This window comes from Cynara cardunculus (genome assembly GCF_001531365.2).
Source record: "Cynara cardunculus var. scolymus isolate 2C chromosome LG 8, CcrdV1, whole genome shotgun sequence".
NCBI lineage: Eukaryota > Viridiplantae > Streptophyta > Magnoliopsida > Asterales > Asteraceae > Cynara > Cynara cardunculus.
In genome coordinates, this window is record NC_037535.1 from 14,991,473 (window position 1) to 15,004,581 (window position 13,109).

A 13,109-nucleotide genomic window follows, 5' to 3' on the forward strand; every position below is an offset into this window, starting at 1 on the left:
TTACAATTAAACTATTTAAATCTTCTTTTATATGTGAAACGTACAGTAGGCTTATCAATACCTCCCCCCAAAGCTTTCACCTTGTCCTCAAGGTGATTATTAGGAAACTGTCGAGCCAAAGCTTCCAAATTCTCCCAAGTTGACTCGAAATCTGACAGCCCTTTCCACTTGACTAACACCTCCAAACTGCCTGCATCATTTTTTTCCAGTCGTCTAACATCCAACAAGGCTTCCGGTTCTACTTGTAACACCATATCAGCAGACACTTGAATTGGTATGTTTTTTGTAACCAAACAGTTCCCAACAGCTCTTCTAAGTTGTGATACATGGAAGACARAATGTATCTTTACTCCTTCCGGTAACTCTAAACGATAAGCAACTTTTCCGATCTTCTCTAAGACTTTATAAGGACCATAAAATCTTGCCATCAACTTTGGACTATTCCCATTCACAAGGGATTTTTGTCGATACGGTCTAAGCTTCAAAAACACCAAATCATTAACAGCAAAATCAACCTCAGTTCGTTTCAAATCAGCTTGCTGTTTCATTCTACACTGCGCCTTCAAAAGATGCATTCGTACCTCATCCCAAATCTCATCTCGACTCATCAAWTCCATGTCTACTGCTTGTACCACAGTTGAAGCATCTTTATAACGTAACAAAGGAGGTGGATCCCGTCCATATAACACCTTGAACGGAGAACATTTAAGAGCTGTATGATACGCCGTGTTGTATGACAGTTCTGCCCATGATAACCATTTGCTCCACTGACGAGGTCTATCCGAAATCCAGCACCTGAAATCCAGCACCTCAAATATTGCTCCAGCCCTCTATTCACCACTTCGGTTTGACCATCCGTTTGTGGATGATAAGCCGAACTGAATTTCAGAGTTGTCCCTTGCAATTTGAACAATTCTTTCCAGAAATTACTCTGGAATACTTTGTCACGATCAGAAACGATTGAGCTGGGTATCCCATGCAATCGAATTATCTCTTTAGAGAACACCTCCGCTACTGATTGAGCCGTGAAAGGATGCTTTAGACCCACAAAATGAGCATATTTGCTAAATCTGTCTACCACCACCAAGATAGAATTCAAACCACCCGAATTTGGTAGACCCTCAATGAAATCCATCGAGRTATCACTCCAAACTGTGTCTGGAAGAGTCAACGGCTGTAGTAATCCTGCCGGTGAACCACTTAAAACTTTGTTTCTTTGACATGTTTCACATCCTTTAACCATATTAAGTACGTCCTTCTTCATACCAATCCAAAATAACTCGGCTGACATCCGTTGGTACGTTCTTTCTTCACCGTTATGTCCCTCGATTGGTGACGCATGGAATTCTTCAAACAACTTTGGAATGACCATCGACTTTCTGGGCAACACTAATCTACCCTTAAAGAATAACAATTCTTGTCTTACTTCGAATCCTTTATGTCGACTTGCATCTTTCAACACTTCATCTTTTATTTTGAGCAAAAAATCATCCATCTTCAACTCTTCTTTCAAACTTTCCCACTGTCTCCATGATGGCACACTCAAATTAGAAAACTCTATCTCTTCATGCTTACGAGAAAGTGCATCAGCAGCTTTATTAGCACTCCCTTGTTTGTAAACTATTGAAAAGTTATACCCCATTAGTTTACTCATCCAATTCTGATATTCCGGTTCCACCACTCGTTCTAACAAATATCGGAGACTTTGTTGATCACTGCGAACCGTGAAATGCCTGCCAAGCAAATAGGGTCTCCACTTCTTCACAGCTAACACTATGGCCATCAATTCTTTCTCATAAGTCGACTTTTGCCTTGCTCTTGTGCCCAGAACTTGACTGTAATAAGCCACGGGCTGTTCATTCTGCATCAAAACAGCCCCTAACCCTGTCCCAGAAGCATCTGTCTCGACTACAAACTCGGCTGAGAAATCAGGCAGCTTTAATACCGGTGGTGAAGACAAGATTTGCTTCAATTTGTCAAAAGCCTCTTGTGCTTCCTTGGTCCAACCAAATTGATTTTTCTTAAGTAAATCTGTGAGGGGACTAGCAATAACCCCATATCCCTTCACAAATTTTCGATAGTATCCCGATAGTCCCAAAAACCCTCTCAACTCCGTCACGTTTCGAGGTACCTTCCACTCTAAAATCGTTTTGATTTTAGAATCATCTACCTCCACTCCTTTACTTGAGATCATATGACCCAAGTAACCTAGCCTTTCTTGACCAAATTCACACTTCTTTTTATTGGCATATAATTTGTATTGAGATAACAATTGGAACACTAATCTCAAATGGTCAATGTGTTCTTCCTCCGAWCGGCTATACACCAATATATMATCAAAGAACACTAGCACRAACTTTCTTAAACAGTTCTTAAAAACTTCGTTCATCAATCCTTGAAAAGTGGAAGGTGCATTTACAAGACCGAAAGGCATTACCTTAAACTCGTAGTGGCCTTGATGTGTTCTAAAAGCTGTCTTTTGAATGTCTTCATCTTTCATACGAATCTGGTGATACCCCGATTTTAGATCGAGTTTGGAAAACACCCTAGCACCGTGTAATTCATCCAGCAGTTCATCGATCACCGGTATCGGAAATTTATCTACCACCGTAGCCTTATTAAGAGCTCTATAGTCGATGCAAAACCTCCAACTACCATCTTTTTTCTTGACTAATAGTACGGGACTTGAAAAAGGGCTGTTGCTCGGTTGTATCACTTCCGCTTCCAACATTTCTTTCACCAACTTCTCTATCTCATCTTTCTGGTAGTGTGGGTATCGATAAGGTCTCACATTGACCGCATCCGTTCCCTCTTTCAAAACAATTCCATGTTCCTTACCTCTCTTCGGTGGTAATCCYTTTGGCATATTGAATACTTCCKCAAATTCTTCGAGAACCGATTGTACCTTYGATCCTACTTCTTGCACTTCGTCATTCATCACTGTATAGGCTCCCAGCTCCACCAAAACAGCTTGTCCTTCTTGTTGGATCAATTTCCCCATTGCTTTTAATGAAATTAATTGATTGAACTTACCGAGTTGTTGTGTGAGTCATATTATGATTTTGATGCAAATTGATTGTTGTCGGTAGCTTTCTTATTGAATTGAGTAAAGAAAAAGAAGAATACAATGGTTACACAGCTGTCGAGAGGCTGGTTCTCTCCCTAGAGAGCTTGTGCTCCTTTTCAAACTGACAAAAGAGAATGCCACACCTCTAACCAACTTCCCCATTATAAAGGCTGTCACAAATATTCTATTCAGAAGAATACCCAAACTACCCTCCAACTACCCTCCACTTACTTACAATTAAACTATTTAAATCTTCTTTTATATGTGAAACGTACAGTAGGCTTATCAGATTTATGAATCTTTAAATCGTTTTGGAAAAAAAATCTAAATTTCTAACTGATTATTATAAAGTTGGGTCATGTGGTCATGTGGGTTATTGACCTACTAGGCTTAGGCTAAGGGCTTTTGTCATTTCGATAATGAGTCTTCCTCTTGCATATTGATATATCGGAAAATAGAAATTTTCCATGCACATGAGCACATCACTGTATCAACATAGCTGGAGCACACTACACAACATTAACAACATATTGTGATATTGTCTTAATTATTGGACACTTGTTCTTTACAATGCACAGTAACATAGATTATGAATTTTACAATTTATTATTGTTCTTTTGACTTTGTTTACTTTGAGGTTTGAAATTACCGTATTAGATTTAGGGGCCGTTTGATTGGTTTTTTATTAAGTTCCATATGGATAAAACTGTTTGTATGAATTAATCTTTTTGTATCAGTTGGAAAAGTTTTTATTTTGGAGAGTTTTTTCGCAGATGTACGGAGCATTTTTTAGTTGGAAGGGACATGTTTGAAAAAAAACTTGGCTTTCTATATAAAGCTCCTCCTAGAAGCTTACCAAATAAGTCACTTTTTATATCATTAAACCAGTACAAAACAATCATGCATAGTTGAGCGAATAAGCTGTCAATTCCATTAAACTCATTAAGCTGCTAACAGATAGGCCCCTAACCTTTAGTCGTAGAACTGTAACTTTTGAGTTTTACTTTTTGCTTACTATGACAATAATTTTGATGTAATTTATTATTTTTGTCAAAAACTAATTATAGTTTTCCTTGTCTTTTAAGTTCCATAAATTAAAATAAAGTTTTTATTTGCTAATTTCAATTTGGTAAAGGAAAAACTGGAAAAGTTAATCCAGGATTTTTTCTTTTATCATTCCATATTTTGTATTCGGGGTTTTGGTTTTTATGTCCCCCTCCTTTTTATTATAATTAATAAAAATCAACACTGAGGATGAGACACTCAACTTGAATAGGTTCTAAACTCTTTAGAAATCGCATGTTTCGTTGTTTCATTGGCTTAATAAATAGGCTTAGGGACATTTTTTTATTATTTTCGCACAGGGCATCAAAATTCTTAGGACCGGCCCTGCATATACACCCCAAAAAAATGGCATTGTTGCCGCCATCTACTGAATGTGGCTCGCACTATGATGATTCACTATAATGTACCACAAAGTTTTTAGGTTGACGCGGTTCTTTACAGCTAATAATCTAATTATTAGTATGCCATCTTTTGTCCTTAAAGGGAAAACACCTTTCTCCATTCTATTTCCCAAAGGCACTCCTTTTCTTTTGACTCCTAAAACATTTGGATATGTATTTTATGTTCACGATCATGATCATCGTCCGAGACAAAATAAACTTGCAATACGTGTTATCAAATGTGTGTTCCTTGGTTATTTGCGTGTCCAAAAAGGCTATCGTTGTTATAGTCCAACCCTTCATAGATATCTTACTTGTGCTAATGTCACCTTCGATGAGTCGAGTCCCTTCTTTGTCAAACCTACTAGCAATGCTTCAGAGTCGGCAAAACCTGTTCCTGACCCTTTTGAATCTTTGATAGTCCAATCTTACACCTCCCTGTACTAGCATCAAATCTCGTTATTCAGACAGCTCCGACTGATACTCGGTTCACTAAGGTGTATGTTCGACAACACCAAAGACAAGTGCATGAGACCTAAGAGTCCTTACATGTGCATTATGATTTTGATGTCTCCTGTTCCACCACCTGATATACACATATTGATACACACATATCACCGCCTACTAACAAAGTCCCTGATCCAGTACCTATGCACCTGTACCACCACATCATGAGCCTTATGACCCACCCGCTGCACCATTCCCTGACATTCCAATTGCCTTCCGAAAAGGCACAAGGACTCATACCCAATATCACATTCAGGATTATCTTGCTTACTCTCACCTTTCTTTTGGGTCGTGTGCCTACACTACAGCCATTGATAGCGATTTTGCTCCCAGGAATGTGACTAAGGCTCTTAATCACCCAAAATGGTTTAAAGCAATGCAGTAAGAGATGGATGCCCTTTAGAAGAATCATACTAGGGATTTGGAACAACTTCCTCATGGCAAGCGGCAAAGTGGGTTGTAAGTGGGTATTCACGGTGAAACTTTATTATAATGGTTCACTACTTCAGTTGAAAGCCCGGTTACTTGCAAAGGGTTATTCTCAAGCCCATGGGGTTGGCTATGATTTGACATTTTCCCCGGTGGCTAAAATGTCGTATGTTCACATTTGTATAGCTTTGGCTGCCATTAATCATTGGCCGCTTCATTAGTTGGATGTCAAGAACACCATTCTTAAAGGCCTTCTTGAGGAGGTGTACATGGAACAGCCACCCGAGTTTGTTATTAAGGAGGAGACCACAAAGGTATGTTGATTGCGACGATCATTGTATGGTCTCAAACAGTCCCCTAAAGCATGGTTTTGATGTTTTCCAGATGTTCTCCAAAAGTTTGATATGACTCGCAGTCCCAGGATTATTCTATGTTCTTTAGACACCATGACGGTCTACACATCATACTATGGTTTATGTAGATGACATTATTATCACTGGAGATGATAGCACCGGAATTTCAGAGTAGAAACAATTTATGCACATTCAGTTTCAAGTTACTGATCTTGGACGGCTCCATTACTTCCTTGGAATAGAAGTATTCCTATCTCCATAGGGGATTTATCTATTCAAAGAAATATGTTCTTAATATGTTGACAAGGTGTGGTCTGTTGGGGTGTAAACCAGTGGACAACCCGATGCTTGCTACAGGAAAACTTCTTCCGAATGATGGAAATCCTATGAAGGATCTATCTTTCAAAGATACAGAAGACTAGTTGGAAGTTAAACTATTTGATGGTTCTCAGTTAGTGTCTTGAGCCAATTCATGTTCGTTCCTTATATAAGTCACTAGGATACAGCACCTCGCGTTTTGAGGTATCTTAAGGCCACACCAGGTTTAGGGATACTCTATTCTGATTAGGGGCATTGCCGAGTGGGTGCTTTCACTGAAGGATGGACGGATATATGGCTTCTCGGTTGCAAATATCAACTACAGGGTATTGTGTACTTGTCGGAGGAAATCTAGTTTCTTGGAAAAGTAAGAAACAACATATTGTCTCTCGATCAAGTGTCGAGTCAGAGTATAGAGCCATGGCAGATGTGTCATGCAAATTGACGTGGGTAAGAAGACTTCTAAGAGAGCTTGGAGTAATCATAGATGACGTGACGAGACTGTATTGTGATAAGCCGTCAGTTATTCATATCGCCAAGAATCAAGTATTCCATGAGAGGATCAAACATATTAGGGTTGATTGTCGTCTAATCAGAGACCGTGTTGTGGCCTTGTGGGAACCCCGACAGACCCTCCATCGATCCAACTGGTATATATCAGGACCAAGTACCAACTTGCAGATATCCTCACAAAGCCATTACGAAAATCACAAATAAATTTTATTTGTAACAAGTTGGGCATGATTAACATCTTCACTCCAACTTGAGAAGGAGTGTTATATATAGTAAATTAGGGCTTTGCTTTCATAGTATCCTTTCCTTTTAATTAGGTTGCTTGGTTGTATATATATTGTGTAAACTTCCCTACTTGTTTAATAAGAAATACATCACCTTATTTGAGTGAATACAGACAACATTCAGGTCAATGGTGAATCTTTAAGGCCAAAGTGAAATGTTGATCAAAATTTAGCATCTGATAGAATACACAGAACAGCAGTGCATTGGATCAGAGTGCCCCACTAAGAATATTGAGTGCAAATAGGCCATTTTGGGGCAAGATCTCATCTATAGAATTACACAAATACTCAACAAAAACTTCCTCCTCAAGATTCTCAATGCACAATTATGAAAAATCAATAAGGTAGAGATACATGTGATGCACGACAAGCTTTGATTCTTCTTCACTCTTGAAGATCTCTACACATCAAAGCCAGAGAATATATTTAATCATAAAAATGTGAGGTAAATTTTATTTTGGTATGTTTAGTTTTGGAAGTACATGTTGAAATCCGAAGAATGTACACATGCAAGTTTTTTTATAATATATAATATTTACATACGGCAAATAGAACAAATAAACTCACACACCCTCCTTTCTGTCAAAATCTATGGTTTATGTCAGAAGTTGAATATGCTGAAAATAATTGCATAGAGCTCATACAATATGTGTAGACTATCAAAATAGTTTGTTATTAAGTTTGCATTATATTATAAAATTTATGTGTGTAAGGAGAATATTTTATAAGAAAGCAAGAACTATATATGGTTTGAGACCAACTTCCTTGAAAAAAGGAGAAAGAATAAGAACTCAATTCTTGGGGTTTTTCCTTCCTTAGTAGCATTGACAACATTCGTGTGTGAGCCCTCATCTCATGCTCCTACTACCTCTAAACTTCAAGTAGGAGTGATGGACGAGTGAAAAATCTCTCGGCATAGTGAAACTGCTTCTGCCCATTCTGTGAACAACTCTAGTAAGCCCACTTAGGTTAGAGGGGCATTGTCCCTCAGTTCTTACCAACCCCCGGTCTAAAAACAGTTGCTACTCTTTTCTATCATTACTAGACTAAATTTTGATTCAGCAATTTCTAGTCCTCATCTATCTAGTATTTCATCCATTTTAGGTTAATGCCATTTTATTATATAACAATGTCATTATGTTAATTCATGGGCCATGGGTAAGACAATAAAACCCTAATTAGTGATATACTAATAATAATATGAGGATAATGACAAGAGTAGTCAATGAACTCTGTAGTGGCTTTTTGTCAGGATTAAGGGCATCGGCAACCTAGACTCATAAGCAAACCCAACCTGTCTTTGTAGATGGGGTTTCATGAGAAGCTCCAACCACTTTCCTGGACAAGCTGACAATGACATGCTTTTGGTGTTAATGAACGATTTGGTTACTAGAAATATGCATAAGTGACTAACCGCCATGATACATTTAGCTTCAATACCTTGTAATAATTTGAGATAGAAAATGTGTAACATTACTCAGAGGATGTAACAGCCTCTCTAAATCTAAATAAAAGGAAGTGGTAAAATAATTAATAAATATGTACTAAAAACAAAAAAAGTAGGCTTAAAAAGAAGAGCTAAGAAGAAAAAAAGGGCTGGAAAAGGGGCTGCTAGTGGCAGGTGGTGAGGTGTTTCAATTTGGCATAGTGTTTGGGAGGAGGCCACATCAAGTGGTGACTTACCTAGTTCCAGCTCCCTCAACCTTTATGTATAAATAGGCAGCCTTATTCTTGTTTTTTTCCTCCTTTTATTGCAAACTCCAGCAGAAAAGTTCTTAACACACACATATACAAAGCAAGGTTGGGTTCCGGTGAGAAGGAGAGTTAAGGTGAGAAGCGTAATAAGGGATCTCCACCCTTAGATGCACATTAGGATGAGATGCACCAGATCAATTCCCACATCAAGCTTGATTCATGGGTGGGTTTGAGATTAAAGGTGATCAAGGGTCTAGATCCCTTCTTACGCTTCTCACTTTAACTCTCCTTCTCACACGATCCTTCGCCTGCAAACCATACAAGAGTAGAAGCTAAGATTCGAAACCGAGGAAGTTGATTTCCGCAGATTTTTAGTCAAAACAGCAGATGATTACTTGATTTTCTGTTTTGATTTGTTTACAAACGTGTGATACATACTTAAATTACTAAATTTCACATATGATCCTCTAGTTTTCTGCCTCATACATGTTATTATGATAACTATCTTCATGATTCTTGCTTTACATGTGCATATTAATAAGAATAAAGATCACTGATGATTACACTACCAAGAAATGAATCGATAAGTTCTAATCATAATAGAACGGTTGGAATGAGGTTTAGGAATTGTGTATCATCGAGACGGTATAACTGCGGAAAGGGCTGTAGAAATGATCTCGGACTCTTGATGAAGGGTCCCGAAATAATACCGGAACGTGTGACATCCATCGGTGGAAATCGGATCTTAAAATGGTGAACTTCATGAACATATTAGCATGTTTACTTTCCATTATGATGATGTAAAATTTGAGTACATGATATTTGATGTATAAACTTGAAATCACTAGGCAATTAATTTAATAGTTAAGTATGTATTTCAGATTAGTATCATCCTATGCTTTGAAGGCAGATGTAGATAGTTCAAGAGAGCTACCAAAGTTGCGAAGTAGTCGAGTTTTTGTGTCGGTTTGTATTATATAGCCTTGATATTAGATTGTCTTAGTATGTATATTAGAAGCTCAGATTGTGTATTGTAACTATGACCCATTGAAATGGTTTTATATTAGTAAAATTATGTTTTGACTTCAATCGTTTCTGCTATACTTGAATATGTTTTTTGTATTCACATATGAATGGTTATGAAAAAAAATGTTCATAACACCCTTTGGTTGGTCTCTGTTCAGAAATGGAAACGAGGGTTGTTACAGAGGAGAACCCTCAATAGATAGTATGAGGGGTGTGCTAACGTCCTGCCAAATAAAATATACAGATATATAAAACACTAAAGCATCTAGCAAACTCAGCAGCATATGTGATATGAAGGCATTATATATAGGATTAATCACCTAAATAAGTGAACCCAACATCATTTGTCATGCTTAGGATAAAATTGAACAATATGGCAAGCCAAGTCATTAAATAGTTACAAGTATGTGGCATACCGATGCACGTTGTTGATTTAGACCACCATTAGCCTCGACAATCAAGTATTGATCAGCTATGCCACTCTCTGTGATGAAAACGTTCAGTACATAGGCCCATATAATGAAAAAAGGTGTTCTTAATAGTTTTTCACGTGTGCTTTGAAGTGGTGATGTTTACTTCAGCAACTTAGCCAACGATGCAGCATGCCATCAGAAAGATTATGCATAATCTAGCAACTACTCATATTCCAGAGGCCACATCTGAACCTCATGAATAAGGATAAGCAACTAATCTTTGCAATGATATATAGCAACCTTGAATAAGATGAACAAGCAAAGAGACTACCAATGAAGTACAAGTATTAGTACCAAGTTGTTGACGAGAAGTTGGTTTGAGGCAAGGCTTCTGCTCTTTCAACATGCTTTTATATCTCCATACCTCGGACAACTAAAGCGCAAACATACAATGTTCTATCAGCTTCAAGTAAATAATGCAGTAGACGTATTAATGACTCTTATCATTATCAGGATTTTCTTACCAACTTCTAATGATTGATGTACTGTTATAATCCCCAGGTATCAAAACGCATGATCTTATGTTCCATGTATTCTATGTTTATGTTTTGGGTTAAGGGAGTAAGGAAATCAGTTGCCAAATACAGCATCGCTTGTAAAATGTATTGGAGTAACATTCAGTGTCGTTCATGCTATGTTATGTTATTTCCAAATTATCGAAACGATTTGGAGTTTAAAGCTTTAAAAGCTTCATTATGATTTCAGCTTGCCCCTATACTCTGCAATCAGGCAACCTATTGAGAGTGCAACCAAATATAGATAATACTTGAGAGATGTAATTTCACTGAATCAATAGAGAACATTTATCACAGCTTGTTTTTTCATACAAACAAGAACAAAAATAACAAATTGTATTATACCAAAGGAGTCGGGTAAAGCTAAAAATGGCACCTACAAGAAATTACAGTATAATGAGACCAATAGAATTAAGATGTGAACCCCTTCCCCCAAAATGTTCATTGTTCAAAAATCTTTGAATTATTTTATCACTAATATCTAAATTTTGTATTTCTTTGGAAGCCTATCATATATAAACACAAACAACAACCAAGACTGAAAAGGAGATTGAAGAGCAAAAGGTTTCTTGGTTAGGTAACATCATCAATAAGTAGATTACATTGGTACCGTTGGCCAAAACTAGATGAAACTGAAACAAAAGACATGATATTCATAACAATACATAGAGACAAGAATGAAAAGTGTGGACCAAACCAAGCACAAACTCAAGCTTCCAAGCTAACCAAGTAGAAGAGACAACCAACGCATAGTTTGTCTAAAGTGGAGGTTTGGGTGCCATTTTTTATAAAATACTGGCGTAAGTGAAAAAAAACAAGTACAATCAGGACCTCTGGTGTTTAAATTGTAACAAATTTCATAGAATTGAGTGCAGAAGTGAATACATCCAAGATCGAGATAGAAGTAGTATTTGGTGCTTTATTTATTTAACGATGTATGTTCATTTTTGGTAAAAAGATTCAACAATAAACCATTAAACCTGAATTCCCAAAGAAGTGTCAGACTGAATGTCAGTGAGGAGACTCTGGAAGATCTCATGGCTGCGGTAAACGGAGCCAGGCAAAGGACTAGGATATAGCATTGCAGACAAGGAACCCAAGCAGGAAAGCACACCGGAGAAGTACAATAAAGGGAGTAGAAGCAAGTAGCGAAAATACTTTCGCCGGAAAAACTTTCGGTTTAAAAAATAGTCACGCCGTCGATGCTGATGAGAGCGAAGTCGGCGGCGAGTGGAATGAGTAGCGCGAGGAGATGTGGGTGAGCTCAAATTGCTGCTGCTGCCGCCGCTGTAGTAATTGAAAGTGGCATCCATGGCGGGTATTAATTATTATCCTTCGATTCAAGGTCTAGTGACGGTGGGAGATCGAAAGGGAAGTGGGATGAGATCTTGTTTCTTGTCATTTTCTGTTTTCCCATTTTCAAGGAGTAATTATCACCGCATTACCACCAAAGACTTCGATTATGTAAAAACAACCAAGAAACAAAATGTAAAATATTTAATGTAACCTAATTTTTTAATCATTTCACACAAAACAGATTAATGTTATTATTACATGGTTTTTTTGGATATTCATCAAAATGTACATGATATATTAATGAAATAATTAATTTTTACTAAAATTACGAAAACACCTACACGGATCGCCCTGGGGGCAGGGGTTGACCAGGGGGCGATCCTCCTCTTTGATCAAAAAAGTACAAAAAAAATATTAAAAAATCAATTTAATAAGTCCAACATGCATCACTTTTAGGAAACAAAATACTATTTGCCTCAATTTTGATGAATCTATCCACGGGGATCCATTTTTTTTATTTTTTCCACTTTTTTTACTATCGATTAAGGGGTGTTTTTAATATAAAAAAAAAGACGATATTTAAACTGTTTTTTTACTTTTTTAGGACCACATTTCATGGTTATAGTTTATAAAATAAAACCATGATAATTGTGGACACAAAAAAATTGTTTTTATCTGATTTGGGGGACAAAAATAAGATATTATATCTGATTTACGTAGTTTGACTGCTATTTCGTCTTTTAGTTTCTATGATTTGACGACGATTTGACGATAAATTTTGTCTTATTACGTAACGGTTTATATAAATAGGCGGTCGGGGGACCATAATCACCATCCCCACCGACATTCACCTCCTACCTCTAGAAAAATCGAGCCTTTTCCGCCTTCACGATTATCCATCAATCACCGATCATCGACATCCACTGTTATCCATCGACGACCACCATTCACCGATCCACCGTCATCCACCACCGTTTCACGACACCGACCACCTTCCGCCGCCACCAACCACCGTGTGGCGCCACCGGCCACCGTTTTCCGCCACCCCCAACGTGGAACAATCACCTACCACTATGGAAAAACCGGTAAAATTTCTCAATTTTTTGAATATATATATAGACATATATTTCGGTTTGTATATATATGTATGTATGTAAATATAATTTTTTGTATGTATATATATATGGT

At 37.5% G+C, this 13,109-nt stretch overlaps 1 protein-coding gene across 1 annotated transcript in view; it reads right to left on the reverse strand.

The window, feature by feature from the left end:
* Window positions 1–11,938, reverse strand: part of LOC112516416 (O-fucosyltransferase 10-like) — a 39,291-nt gene extending 27,353 nt beyond the window's left edge. Inside the window, exons 1-3 of the mRNA XM_025123434.1 lie at window positions 11,606–11,938; window positions 10,405–10,483; window positions 10,054–10,121 (exon numbers count right to left, since the gene is read on the reverse strand). Of these exons, the coding sequence (XP_024979202.1) occupies window positions 10,054–10,121; window positions 10,405–10,483; window positions 11,606–11,938 (480 nt within the window). The remainder of the gene's footprint in view (window positions 1–10,053; window positions 10,122–10,404; window positions 10,484–11,605) is intronic.
* Between the last annotated feature and the right edge of the window lie 1,171 nt (window positions 11,939–13,109).